The sequence below is a fragment of the Mytilus trossulus genome, chromosome 9 (assembly GCF_036588685.1).
Source record: "Mytilus trossulus isolate FHL-02 chromosome 9, PNRI_Mtr1.1.1.hap1, whole genome shotgun sequence".
In the NCBI taxonomy this organism is placed as follows: Eukaryota; Metazoa; Mollusca; class Bivalvia; order Mytilida; family Mytilidae; genus Mytilus; species Mytilus trossulus.
Genome location: NC_086381.1, coordinates 3,235,775 through 3,251,587, shown reverse-complemented (window position 1 = coordinate 3,251,587; position 15,813 = coordinate 3,235,775). Strand labels below are relative to the sequence as shown.

At 33.7% G+C, this 15,813-nt stretch overlaps 2 protein-coding genes across 2 annotated transcripts; both read left to right on the top strand.

Annotated features, from left to right (window-relative positions):
- Window positions 1–822: 822 nt before the first annotated feature.
- LOC134683575 (toll-like receptor 2) lies at window positions 823–3,324 on the top strand. Its single transcript, XM_063542882.1, has one exon. It carries the CDS (start codon window positions 823–825, stop codon window positions 3,322–3,324), a length of 2,502 nt encoding a protein of 833 aa, XP_063398952.1.
- Window positions 3,325–6,826: 3,502 nt separating this feature from the next.
- LOC134683574 (toll-like receptor 6) lies at window positions 6,827–9,292 on the top strand. Its single transcript, XM_063542881.1, has one exon. The coding sequence runs from the start codon at window positions 6,827–6,829 to the stop codon at window positions 9,290–9,292; it is 2,466 nt and encodes an 821-aa protein (XP_063398951.1).
- The last annotated feature ends 6,521 nt before the right edge of the window (window positions 9,293–15,813 follow it).

Here is a 15,813-nt window from a genome sequence, read left to right as displayed (position 1 = left end):
TTAATTTACTGTGCATTTATATTCAGATATCGCAGATCAAATTTATTCGTTCATTGTGTAATCATACGTTTTTTGATTGAGTTAAGTCTGCCAATTGATATTTTATTGTATGTTTTTCTATGTTGTGATGTTATGCTATTGTTTCAGAAAAAGGGAGAAGGTTTTGATCTATTAAAACGTTTAATCCCGCTGCAAATGTTTGCACCTGTCCTAAGTCAGGAATCTGATGTACAGTAGTTGTCGTTTGTTTATGTAATATATACGTGTTTCTCGTTTCTCGTTTTGTTTATATAGATTAGACCGTTGGTTTTCCCGTTTGAATGGTTTTACACTAGTAATTTTGAGGCACTTTATATCTTGTTGTTCGGTGTGAGCCAAGGCTCCGTGTTGAAGGCCGTACTTTAACCTATAATGGTTTACTTTTTAAAATGTTATTTGGATGGAGAGTTGTCTCATTGGCACTCACACCACATCTTCCTATATCTAATTATTCGGTAGGTCGCATTCATGAAAGGGAAGGAAATTGTAGTTACGTAAAAATGTCCAAATAGACGTTTAGCAGTCAACATTGTGTTATAATCTTATTCATTTTTAAAAAATAAACAAATTTGTAACAAAGAAACACAAAAAAGTTTAGAATAGAAATTAAAAAAATGATAAAGGTGTTTTATTGATGCGTGCAAAAGTATTGTCATTACTTGACTGTGTTTAAATGTGTAACTTAAAACCTATCTGTGTATGATGAAATACGATATAAACTACGGAAAAAATGCTTAACATCAAGTACTTAAAGAAGTCTATTTCAGATATTTAGGTCACAATATGGAGAGGATTATAATTTTTTCAGTATTAATTATTGTGATCTTCTGTAATGAATTCGTACATGCATCTGTCTGCGATATCAAATATGAATTTAAGGAAAATAAGGAAGTAAAAATAGCAGATTGTAAAAACAAAGGACTGTCTTTTATACCTCAAGATTTACCAGGAGATATTAAAGTTTTAGATATGAGTTTTAATCTGTTACGACTGATTGGGAACAATTCTTTTGTTAATTATAAATACTTGCAAGAACTTTTCTTGGGACAAAATCAACTTGATTATTTATCTAAAAACTCATTTCAAGGATTACACAAACTAACAATACTTGACATGTCTGGAAATATCCTTAATTTATCTAAAGTGTATTCAGCAGAACTATTTCGTCCAATTAAAATCCTAACAAAGTTGGATATCAGGAGAAATATGCCTCAACCGATAGACTTTGTTACGGATTATAATTATCCCGATCATGCATTCGGTTATCTTACGGAATTGTCGTTCTTAGGAATCGATATGATGTCTTTGCCACACTTTGGAAGTGGATTCGGTCAATTGACCACTCTTAAAAAATTACATTTTGAATCATGTTATTTAGTTCACTTGTCAAATAAAACCTTTAAGAGATTTTCGCCGTCTTTAGAACAGCTTACTCTCAAACATTGTCGGTTACACTTTGTTGTCACAGAATATAACGCATTGTTGCCGTTTCCAAACCTTCGTGTGATAGATTTTTCTGGAACGTTCATGCATTTGAAGCATGCATTGCAGCTATTACACCCATACCGTAATGCCACTATTACGACAATAAACTTCGGTCATGTGAGTGACATTAGTATTGACAGGGTTGATATTCCGTATGTTCTGACAATTACAGCGGACATAATGAAGAACCTGAAAACAATTTGTGTAGAAAATCTAGATTTATCAGAAAATGGAATAGTTGATATTGAGCCTGGATCTTTGTTTTCCTTAGATCACCCGGGATGTTTACGACAAATTTCCTTTAAAGGTAACAGGTTTTTGCTTTTTAGCGAGAAGAATCTAAATGAGATACAATATTTTTTTCGTAAAACTGTTAGATTGAATTCATTGGACTATTCATATAATGCTGTCAATTATGGTTTAAAATATGCAGGTACCTTAAATTTAGATTTTAATTGTTCATTTCACAGTTTTGTGATATTACCAAAGTCACTTGAAAAACTAGATGTCAGTTACACAATAGCATATACCTTCCCTGCAATTTATGTATCAGTTCCTAAAAATAACAGCCTTACATATCTAGATGTATCTTATTCAAACATAAATACTCCTATGATTGATTTTCAAATTCGACTGGAAACATTTATGTCTAATGGTGGAGACTATTCATTTGCATGGAATCAATTAAAACGTTCTCCCTATCACACTCTTAAAAAGATTGTATGGAAAAACGCCGACCTAGATACTGCAATAAGACTATACGGAAATCAATTCTTTAACAGTATAAGATCTATCGAGTCAATGGATATATCTGAAAATGATATTTGGTATTTTCCAGACGACTTATTAAATCCAATGCCAAACTTGACATATCTTTATTTAAGTAAAAATTCATTTCAGTCTATTCCGATACAACTAAGTTATACTAAAGTACAAATACTGGACGTAAGGAAGAATCGATTAACAAGTGTAAGTTCGGTTATCAGAGACTGGGCAGATAAGATACAGGAACTACATGGAATGACTTTAAATCTCATTGATAATGCATTTGAGTGCAATTGTGACAATATAGACTTTATAAGATGGATTCAGACTACAAAAGTTAATCTGGACAGCCGATCATATAAGTGTAAATTGTCCAACGGAACAGTTATTGATACACTTATTGCGTACAACTCTTTATATGAATTGTTTGCTGACTGTAAGAATACCATGTGGTTAACCTTTGCATCAACATTATTATCAACATTTATCACGATCTCACTTTTACTTTTTGCCTATAACAGGAGATGGAAAATCATCTTCTCTATCTATGGAGTTATTCGCCGTGTTGTTGAGCGCAAAGTCTGGAGGATTTACCAATATGACGTGTATATATCATATGAAGGAGATATTGTCATTTGGATTAAAAATGTATTGATACCTAAACTTGAGACCGAGTGGGGACTGACGATGTGTGTTAAAGATCGAGATTTTTTAGTTGGACCGAGCCAAGCGGACAACGAGGCAGAGAGCATTCAAAACAGCAGGTCCATTATATTTCTAGTCACGCCCGAATTCCTATCGTCACACGAGTGCATGTTCGAACTTGACAGGGCAAAATATGAAAGAATTACAAAGAATTTGGAGCGTATTATTATCATAACAAAAGATATAACAATGACTGATATTCCTGTAGAGTTTTCGTACATTTGGAATTATGCATTTATTGTACAATGGCCGAAAACTCTAGATAATTTGGATGATACTTGGAGGAAACTGAGGATGCTGCTCACTGATGGTTTGATTACAAACACATAATATCGTTATATAAATTATTAAGACAATGTATATGCAATGAAAGTTCATTGAAACACATAATGATGCTGAAATTATGCACTTCAAAAAAAGTACACAGAACGTTTTTTGTTTATTTTCTTTTACTTTTTCACATAATTTATTTATTTGAACAATAAAATTGTAGTTGATAAAGACGTGCAAAATACCATTGTATTATTTACATTCATGTATCATCAAAGTAAAGGAATTCATACTACAATGACAGCACAGGTATAAATACAAATCACCGGTACTGCATGTCCGCAATGTTATAAATATCAGGAAATAGAAAAGCAATAATGTCACTGCTAACATATACATTATTGAGAATGAATATGATATTTATCTTGCAGATCTGCTTTAAAGCCAAGGCTCCGTATTGACGACCGTACTTTGGTCTATAGTGGAATACTTAATGAATGTTCCTCGGATTGTTCCTCAATGACACTCATACCACATCTTCATATATCTATATAGTAAGGTTAAGAGCAATACCTTTCAGTTCAACTTAAACAGAACTTAAAAATAGTCTAATTTATCTGAAGCCAACTCAGCCTTACCAGGATAGAACTTAATATTCTACATAATGATTCGCAAATGCAAACCGACTGTCTAGATCAAATGTTTAAATCAGAAATTTCAGTATGCATTCAACTTCATAATTAGTTAGATTTTTTATCTTTATTTATTACCAAAAACTCATGCATTCGTCAAAATGAAGAGTATGCATTTTGTTTAAGAATTGGAAATAGGATTCATATGTCTAAAATTTTGTTAAAGTATCCTTGATTTAAAAGATGAATTCCGGCATAAATGAATTGTCAAGATTTGGCCCTATTCATGATCTCATTTGATTTAACCAGCTCTTTTTATCTTACTTATATTTTGTTTTTAAATATTTCAGCTGCAATCGTCATTGGAAAATAGTTTATTGTCAACACTCGTACCTAATGCAGTTCATTTGATAAATACATGTGCTGGGTATAACTGCACTAGCATGATGGTGTTTTATATATATTACATATAGATCCGTTCTTACATTAGACAAATTTATCTCCTGCCAATAACGCTTAGACATAAACAAATAACGAAATCAATAAAATTGAACGAGCTAATTTTTTAATTAATGTATTGCACCAAAAATACATTTATTTTTTTAGTGTGTCTAATATGTACTTCAGTCCATTATTTACGGTTCATCATTACAAGATGGACAACAGACACCATAGGGACAGTCACACTCATTGATCAAAAATAACTGACAACGCCATGGCTAAAAAATTAAAAGACAAACAGATAAATAAGAGAACACGAGACACAACAAAGAAAACTAAAAACAAAGCAACACCAACCCCATAAAAAACTGGGGTAATCTCAGGTGCTCCGGAAGGGCCAGTAGATCTAGCTTCACACATAGTAACCTTCTTAATGTTCATGTTAATACAAACCCGATAAATAGTCTAATTCGGTAGGTCACATTCGTGGTGAAAAGGGAAGTGGATTGTAGTTACGATCCAAAACCATCTGTGAAACGGTTATCCCATAATGGTCCACCAATGCATGGTGGCGTCTGTAAAATTTACACAGGGATGATGTCAACTTCACAATTTGGAACTCTTTAATTCCTTGTGAGCAGCAACCATCTATCAATGATATCATGATATGAAATAAAAGTCCGGGAATGCCGTATCAATTGGAATATATATAAATACTCTGTATGCAGGCGCTGATGAATGTGGCTACATAGAAATGGAAAGTCCACAATTGGGAAGCTGAAGTGATATCTTTTTGTCGTAATTGCTAATTTATAGAAGTAAGTCAAGATATGAAACAGACGTATGATGGCGTTTGATGCGACTGTCATACAAATGGGAGGTTTAGCGCTATAAAACCAGGTAAAATCCACTCTTTTCTACATTTGAAAATGTGTATACCAAGTCGGGAAAGTGACAGTTGTTGTCCATCCGTTTGATGTGATTTATCATTTGATTTTGCTATTTGATTATAATTTAGTGACGTTTCGTTTTGTATTTTCCTCGGAGTTCAGTATTTTCGGGATTTAACCTTTTACATGTAACTGTATATGGTGTGCCCCTTATCTCTAGTTCGATTGGATAGATGCGTACAACATGGTCAACGAATGTTTAACTATTTAGTGAGAGAACATCATCAATATATATCCTTGCAACTATTATACTAATATTCAAACATACTAGACAATATGCGTTGATGTGCCTCGTACACATGTTCCAGCTTAATTTTCCTTCCATGGTTATTTTTCAACAAGATTGCACAACCCATCCTTCCTCCCTTTAACATACAAAGTTTCTGCTGTTTTTAGTTTATTTTACAGATTACATGGTGAACAGATTCATATGTATTGAATGATCCAATTATTTTGTTATGTATCATTAAATATGTCAGATGCTTTAACAAAAAGAATGTCTATCGTCAAGACGTTCCGTTCTATATGGAAAGGGTTGGATGTCATCATCAACATGACTCAACTGGCAGTGATTTATTCAAATATCGTTCAGTCAGGAATATGACAGTTCTTGTCCATTCGTTTTTGATGCGTTTTGTTATTTGATTTTGCCATGTGATTATGGACTTTCCAAATTGATTTTCCTCTGAGTTCAGTATTTTTGTGATTTTACTTTTTTCAATAAACTGTTAATAATTTGTCTATCAGCTAGACATTGTTTTCCCTTTAATGATCAATTGTCATTAAGCTTTAACTTATTAGCAAGTTTGTTGATGTTGGTTGTTTGTTGGTTTATATTGTTGAATACTGTTCCACAAATGCCTTGACAAGTATTCAGCAAAATTTCAAATTTAATTGTTGATTGTTGTTTATATTATTTCTGCTTGAAATAAAACAAAAATGTATTTGTAGATTCATTGCGCACATTAACTATGCAATAGATCAGACACATGTATGAATCATTTTATTAACTTATGCCCCCCAAAAAAAACATGCTAAACAAAGTCATGATACATAAATAACAGTTAGACAGCTCAACATCGTATACTAGAATTATTTCTTTTATAAATCTGTTATACTAGTAATTATTAACTAAAGTTATTTAAATCAACACACTTGTCCTATTTGTTTTGGATTTTCCTCTACAGTTAAAAGTGACCGTTTAATCTACTTTATGTGCATAATGCATTGATTACATGATTACAATTTTTTGACATTTGAACGCAGTTTTCAAAAATCTGCACCACTTTGGCATTCTACGACATGCCTTAATCAAAGGATATTACATTTATCTACAAAATAAGACTAAAATTACCCATGAGGTATTTCGGTCCATTAAGTTTTCAAATTTACCTTATTTGTCACCGTACTATTTATATTGAAAACAATGTTAGAGGATTAAGTTCCATTTGATTACCTTTGTGTCCTAGATAAAGGTGTGGTGACTTATAAAGCAGTTGTTAGAAACCATGTAAAAGTTTTCGATATCCATGTCACAAAATGTTGAGGATTATAATTTACACAGTAATTTATATTGTTATTCAGTGTAATATAACATATCGATCTTCAGATTGTGATATCAAATATGTATTTAATGGCAAACTCGGTGTTAAGACAGCTGATTGTAAAAACAGAGGACTGCTGTTTATTCCTCAAGATTTACCGCAGGATATAACTATTCTAGATATGTCTTCAAATAATTTAAAGAGTATTGAAAACAGTTCGCTGATTAACTATACACATCTACACGAACTTAATGTGAGAAAAAATCAGCTGAAACATTTATCTGATAAGTCATTCCAGGGATTACACAATCTTGCCGTGCTTGATTTATCTTATGCATATTCAGCGGAATTGTTCCTTCCAATTCAACACTTATCGAAATTGGATATCAGGAGTAATATGCCTCAACCTGAGAATTATGATAAGGAATTCGACTATCCTGATCATGCGTTCGGTGTTCTGAGAGAGTTATCTTTCTTAAGGATTGATATGATGCCTGTGCCAATATTTGGAAGCGGATTCAGTCAAATGAAGAATCTTCGAAAATTATACTTTCAATCTTGTTATTTAGTGCATCTATCAAATGAAACATTCCAGAAGTTTTCATCGTCGGTAGAAGAACTTTATCTCAGAAATTGTCGATTAAACTTTGTGAAAACAGAATATGATGCTTTGAGTCCGTTTCCACATCTACGTGTACTAGATTTGTTTGGAACGTTTATGCACCTCACACGTGCCTTACTTCTTTTACATCCTTACCGTTATAGAAATATGACCACACTTAACTTAGGCCATGTCAGTGACTTAACCATTGATAGTGACGACCTCCCGTATGCTCTGACAATAACATCCGATATAATGAAAAACTTGAAATCCATTTGCATAGAACATCTAGATTTATCACAGAATGGAATTGTTGATTACACACATGGCTCTTTATTTTCCTTTGATTACCCAGAATGCCTAAAACATCTTTCATTGAAAGGAAACAGGCTTTTACTAGCTCATATAAACAATCACGAAGATATTGACTCTTTTTTTAGCAAAGCTTTGCGATTGCAATCTTTGGATTATTCATATAATGTCGTCAACTTCTTCAAAGAAAATTCAATGACCTCGGATTCTTATTTTGAAAGTTCTGGTGGCAGTCACGTAATTTTGCCAGCATCATTAGAAAAGTTAGATATTAGTTTCACAATATTTAATACTTTACCCTTACTGTTCATAGTTCCGAAAATCAACAATCTTACTTACTTGGATATATCTTATACAAATACAACTGTGACCATGACTTTTATTGGACTTCGATTAGAGACATTAATTTCTGCTGGAACGAGGTACAGTTTAGGTTGGAAGGAATTAAACCGTTTTCAAGAAACCAACCTAAAAAAGATTGTTCTGAAAGACGCTACCCTAAATGATGGAATAGACACATACGGAAACAGGTTTTTCATGAATTGTCAATCAGTTGAGTCACTGGATATATCTAAAAATAGCATTTGGCATTTTTCGGACGAATTTTTCAAACCAATGCCAAATTTGTCAAATCTTTATTTAACTAACAATTTTCTCCAATCTATTCCAGAACAACTAAATACGCATACAAACATTAAGGTGCTTGATGTTAGAAAAAATCTCCTTACGACTATAAATTCAATCATTAGAAATTGGGCAGATCAAATGCATGAAGTCCATGGAATGACTTTGTACCTGGACGGCAATGCATTTATGTGCAACTGTGACAATTTAGACTTTATACGGTGGATATATACTACAAAAGTCTATCTGGACAGTCGGTCTTATCAATGTCAATTATCAAATGGAAGCGTTACTGATACACTTATTGCTTACAAATCGTTTACCGAATTGTTTTCGGACTGTAAGAGTACTATGTGGTTAACCTTTGCTTCAACATTGTTATCTACATGTGTTACAATCTCGTTACTGCTTCTGTTGTATAGTAAGAGATGGAAGATTGCCTTCTCTATTTATGGAGTAATTCGGCGTACTATTGAAAACAAAGTTCGGAAGACATACCAGTACGATGTGTATATATCTTATGAGGGAGAGATAGTCATTTGGATAAGAGATGTCTTAGCACCAAAACTTGAGGACGAGTGGGGACTGACCATGTGTATAAAAGATCGAGATTTTCTAATTGGTGAGAGTCTGTTGGATACTGAGGCCGAATGTATCAAAAACAGTAGGTATATTATTTTCCTCATCACCCCTGAGTTCAAATCCTCACGTGATTGCTTGTTTGAACTCGACAGAGCAAAATATGAAAAAGTAACAAAAAATCTAGACAAAATTATTGTCATAACAAAAGATATTATAGTAACTGATATTCGCTATGAGTTTTCGTACATTTGGAATTATGCCTATGTTGTACAATGGCCGAACGAGGAAGAAGATTTGAATGATACATGGAGACGATTGGAGATGTTGATAACGGATTGCTAAATTCAGAACAAACAAATAGCCAGATAGAGATTTCAACATTAGGTGACAACATTATAAGACGGATTGCCAAGTTCAAAACAAACAAGTAGCTCAATAGACATTTCAACATTAGGACAACATTATAAGACGGATTGCCAAGTTCAAAACAAACAAGTAGCCCAATAGAGTTTTCAACATTAGGCGATAAGATTATTATCTTATTTCATTCAAACGGACATTTTTGTATCAACTTCATAAAATTAAAAGAATCAATGAGTTTGAAATTAAAGATTTTATGACGTCAAAAATATTTTCGGAGATTGTATGTGCTTTCTATACAAAAGTTCACCTTTTTTGAAAAAAATCAATCATTAATATTAAGATCATATAATATATCAATTGTTTATACTAGATCACGCACCTTTCAACTTTCAGATATTTAAGATTTCAATATTGCTCTTCATTTTTTTAGACATAAACATAAATATTGTAAAATATGTGCTTCCAGTTACATATGATACCCACTTTCAAAGTAACTTGACCATGTCTATGTGACCTTTAGATGGTCAACTTACTTTGAAAGTGGATACAATATATAACTGTATCACATGTTCTTCATTTTGCATTTTGTCTACATATTATACATCAGTGACGCAAAAATCCAAATAGTAATAAAGCCACGGATAAAAGAAAGACTAACAATGGATGTAAGATAGAAGATGCCAGAGGGGTAGCCAAACTATAGATTTAGCAACACAAACCGAACAAAAATTCGGGGTAATCTCTTATATCCTTTGTCAAGTAATGCATTTTGGTATAATACATGGTGATGTGCCTGATCCTAGTAAATGTTTGTCAAGTAAGGCATTTTGGTATAATAAATACATGGTGATGTGCCTGATTCCTAGTAAATATTTGTCAAGTCAGGCATTTTGGTATAATAAACACATGGTGGTGTGCCTGATCCTAGTAAATATTTGTCAAGTAAGGCATTCTGGTATAATAAAAACATGGAGATGTACCTGATCCTAGTAAATATTTGTCAAGTCAGGCATTTTGGTATAATAAATACATGGTGGTGTGCCTGATCCTAGTAAATATTTGTCAAGTAAGGCATTCTGGTATAATAAATACATGGTGATGTGCCTGATCCTAGTAAATATTTGTCAAGTCAGGCATTTTGGTATAATAAATACATGGTGGTGTGCCTGATCCTAGTAAATATTTGTCAAGTAAGGCATTCTGGTATAATAAATACATGGAGATGTACCTGATCTAAGTAAATGTTTGTCAAGTAATGCTGTTAAGTATAATAAATACATGGTGATGTGCCTGATCCTAGTAAATATTTGTCAAGTCAGGCATTCTGGTATAATAAATACATGGTGATGTGCCTGATCCTAGTAAATGTTTGTTAAGTAAGGCTTTTTGGTATAATAAATACATGGTGATGTGCCTGATCATAGTTAATATTTGTCAAGTCAGGAATTTTGGTATACTAAATACATGGTGGTGTGCCTGATCCTAGTAAATATTTGTCAAGTCAGACATTTTGGTATAAAACATGTTGATGTGCCTGATCCTAGTAAATATTTGTCAAGTCAGGCTTTTTGGTATACTAAATACATGGTGGTGTGCCTGATCCTAGTAAATATTTGTCAAGTAAGGCATTTTGGTATAATAAATACATGGTGATATGCCTGGTCCTATTAAATGTTATTCAAGTCAGGCATTTTGGTATAATAAATACATGGTGATGTGCCTGAGTCTAGTGAATAATTGTCAAGTAAGGCATTTTGGTATTATAAATACATGATGATGTACCTGATCCTAGTAAATATTTGTCTAGTAAGGCATTTTGGTATAATAAATACATGGTGATATGCCTGATCCTAGTAAATATTTGTCAAGTCAGGGATTTTGGTATAATAAATACATGGTGATGTGCCTGATCCTAGTAAATGTTTGTCAAGTAAGGCTTTTTGTAATAATAAATACATGGTGATGTGCCTGATCCTAGTTCATATTTGTCAAGTCAGGCATTTTGGTATAATAAATACATGGTGATGTGCCTGATCCTAGTAAATATTTGTCAAGTCAGACACTTTGGTATATTAAATACATGGTGATGTGCCTGATCTTAGTAAATGTTTGTCAAGTAAGGCATTTTGGTATAATGAATGCACGGTGATGCGCCTGATCCTAGTCAATGTTTGTCAAGTCAGGCATTCTGGTATAATAAATACATGGTGATATGCCTGGTCCTTATAAATGTTATCCAAGTAAGGCATTCTGGTATAATAAATACATGGTGATATGCCTGGTCTTAATAAATGTTATCCAAGTAAGGCATTTTGGTGTAATAAATACATGGTGATGTGCCTGATTCTAGTAAATATTTGTCAAGTCAGGCATTTTGGTATAATAAATGCATGGTGATGTGCCTGATCTTAGTAAATAATTATCAAGAAAGGCTTTTTGGTGTAATAAATACATGGTGATGTGCCTGATCCTAGTAAATATTTGTCAAGTCAGGCATTTTGGTATAATGAATACATGGTGATGTGCCTGGTCCTAGTGAATGTTTGTCAAGTAAGGCATTTTGGTATAATAAATACATGGTGATGTGCCTTATCCTAGTTAATATTTGTCAAGTCAGTCATTTTGGTATAATAAACACATGGTGATGTGCCTGATTCCTAGTAAATATTTGTCAAGTTAGGCATTCTGGTAAAATAAATACATGGTGATATGCCGGTCCTAGTAAATGTTATTCAAGTAAGGCATTTTGGTATAATAAATACATGGTGATATGCCTGATCCTAGTACATGTTTGTCAAGTCAGGCATTCTGGTATAATAACTGTTGACAAAAGAAGAAACTTCTGTGGATCTTGAGTATTGGACAATGGGAGAGGAACGGGTGAAAGAGGTGGTTGTTTTTTTAATTGAAGAGTCAATCCCCCTCGAATTACTGACAGAACCCAACAATCTAAGGTAATACTTATCCATCTCTGGATTGGGTTCTGACAGTAAGGTACGAGGGAGAACTTCATAGGAAGAGGGGTTGACCCTCTTGCCACCTCTGATAAAACTGTTTGGTTTAGACCTAGGGATTGAAGATTTCTTAGGTTTATTACCTCCATCGTTGGTGATTTATCTCCTCTTCTCTTGAGAATTATAAGATGAGCCTCCAGCGAAAGAATAACTACCTCGTTTAGAAATATTTTCCGAAAGAGATATATTTACCCTCACTGGGGCTGGAGTGTGATTGGGATGCTTGTGTACCTCATCAAGTGGTAACCCGAAAATCTTCTCATCCGATGGAGACTTGATTAAAGCATCCTTAAAATTTTCTGACATCTTTGTTTTATCCAAAATTTCAGATCTTTTGGATAAGGTGCAGTTGGCGATGGAACCCATAATCAACAATTGGGAGGCACCCAAAGCCTTGTCTATCTGTTATAGGAAAGGTTTGACCTCTGGTGGAAGAGAAGAGTCTTTAAGAACTGGAGCAACTGCTGATAAGAAGTGTTCAGCAGTGCCTTAACATGAGAAGCGTTTCTAAGAAGGTTCTCTGTTTTGGACCAAACAGACTGAGTAAGACGCAGTCCATCGGCGAGTGTAGAAGCAATAGAAGATGAAAACACCTTGTTACATTTGGGTACCAGTTTACCCAAAGTAGAGTCAAAAATCCATAGTCTGTAGAGCGGAATTGCTCAGTGAATGAGGCAAGACCGTAACCACTAACTTGGGAAAATAGGGACTCATTAGCCACAATCCCATCATTGATGATCTGAAGAGAGTTAGACATATAGTTAGATTGTGGAAAACTACTTTGAGATTTAGTATCATCTACAGATAGACCACATGAAGCCTCGAAAGTGGAGGTTAGTTTCTTGGTCTGGGAGGTGACTGAAATGGCACTTTGTTGACATCTCTCATGATTGTAAAGACAGAATCTCTGAGATTTTTCAAGGTGGAAGAAGCATCTTCAGCCTCTTGTTCTTTACCAGAATTTGCAAAAGACTGACCAATTACAGATGAAAAGATAAACACAGGAACAGAAGGTTGCGAAACATTCTGAGAGACCTGAACTGAATTATCATCTTCATCAGAAGTAAAACCTTCTTCTTGGCTGCCTGGGGCAACTGAAAAGCGTTCTTCCTCATCACTGTCCTCCAGGTCACTTCCAATATCATGATCTGGACGGAGTGAAATCATGGTGCTCTAGAACCAGGTAAGGTTAAACCCATAGAGATACCAGGGTAAGATGAAATGGACCAAGTGGTGTCAATTGGCCTAGAAAAAGTATGCATAACAGTGGTAATAGTAGGGACACCTCTGTTGACCGGTCTTAGAAGTCACCGAAGTAAAAACGTCGGTAAGTTGACTACTATTAGGAGGAGTTTCCTGCCCTTCCGTTGTTGCGGGCAGAAGAAAGGGTAACGAACCGTTTAAAAAAAATCGCTACCTGTAATGGCATTGTAAGGACTGAAAGCATTAAACTCCATAATTAAAGAAGTATGAAGTCAAACACTTATAAACGACAATATAATAACAACAAAATGTCAAAAAAACTATGGTATGGGGATACCTACGATATTCACTTTTGAAAAAAACATTTTAGTCTTCCTTGTAAGTTGTGTAAGCGCGTGTGTCTCGATGCGAAGGCGGAATTTAAATGGATGATATAAAGGCATGGTTATACGGGCATTGGTCATCCCTCTTCTCATTGGATGATATTTTTATTTGGGGTTTTCCGCCTGTCAAACTTGCGCAGATGTATGCACTCAGAATCTATGATGGTAACGTATTTATTGACATATGGAAAGCAGTATCAGTAATCTTTATTACACTGCTTAACCATATGCATCATTAACGTAAATAATTCATCGCTCACTATCCACTACTTTTCTCGAGGAGTGATCGTAGTGATCGTAATATAACGATTGGATAATTCGGGTTAAATCTCAATATAGTATGGAAAGCAGTATCGGTAATCTTTATGTAAACACGGATAATAACTAAATTATATTCTTTAAATTGAACGAGTTTCCCTGAACTTTAATAATACTAGTATATAAATGTAAAGAATACAATGATATTTTGCATGTGTTTTTTTCAATCAACAACACATACAATACATACATGAAATATATTTAATATATATAAAGGAAACAGTAGTATACCGCTGTTCCAAATTCATAAATCGATATAAAAAAACCTTAATCCAGATAACAAACTAAAACTGAGGAAAACGTATCAAATATAAGAGAACTACAACACAACAGAAACACAACATTTAAAATGTAACAAGCACAGAAACGAACTATAATATAAAAATGGCCATTTTCCTGACTTGGTACAGGGCATTTTAAGAAAATAAATGGTGGGTTGAACCTAGTTTTGTGGCATAACAAACCTCCCGCTTGACTTGCAATGTTAATCATAACATTACAATGACAACATTACATTAAATGATTTAGGAAAGGATTTGGGCTGATACTAGAGTATTATTTAAAAAATAAATGATACAGACCCAACTCTGATAATACATCACGCATTGTTGTCCATATAATGAAAATTGATGGGACTGTCAAACAAGTAAAAGGCTTCGCTAGCTATAAAACCCGGTTCAATCTACCATTGAAAATGCCTGTACCAAGTCAGGAATGTACAGTTGTTATCCATTCGTTTGATGTGTTTGAGCTTTTAATTTTGCCATTTGATTAGGAACTTTCAGTTTTGAATTTTCCTCGGAGTTTAATATGTTAGTGTTATTACTTATCACTAAATTCCAAAGAATGATAATACAATTCTCAAACAATATCAAAGTAGCAAGTGCAAAACTTCAGCATCATTATGTTTTTCAGTGAACTTTAATGGTATTTACGTAAACATTGTCTTAATAATTTCTATCAATTTGTTTATTTTTCAGTAATTAAGTCATCTGTCAGAAACATCCTCAGTTTTCTCCAAGTATCATTCAAGTCCTCTAGATTTTTCGGCAATTGTATAATAAATGCATAATTCCAAATGTACGAAAACTCTACAGGAATATCAGTAATTGCTACATCTTTTGTAATGATAATGATACGCTCCAGATTTTTTGTAATTCTCTCATATTTTGCCCGGTCAAGTTCAAACTTACAATCAGGTGACGATATAAATTCAGGCGTGATGAGAAATATAATAGACCTGCTGTTTTTAATGCTTTCTGTCTCATTGTCCGCTTCGCTCGGTCCACTTAAAAAATCTCGATCTTTTATACACATCGTCAGTCCCCACTCGATCTCAAGTTTTGGTATTAATTCATTCTTAATCCAAATGACAATATCTCCTTCATATGATATATACACGTCATATTGGTAGCACTTCCTGACTTTACGCTCAATAACACGGCGAATTACTCCATAGATAGAGAAGATGATTTTCCATCTCTTGCTATAGGCTACAAGTAGCATTGAGATCGTTATGAATGTCGATAATAATGTTGATGCAAAAGTTAACCACATAGTATTCTTGCAGTCCGCAAATAAG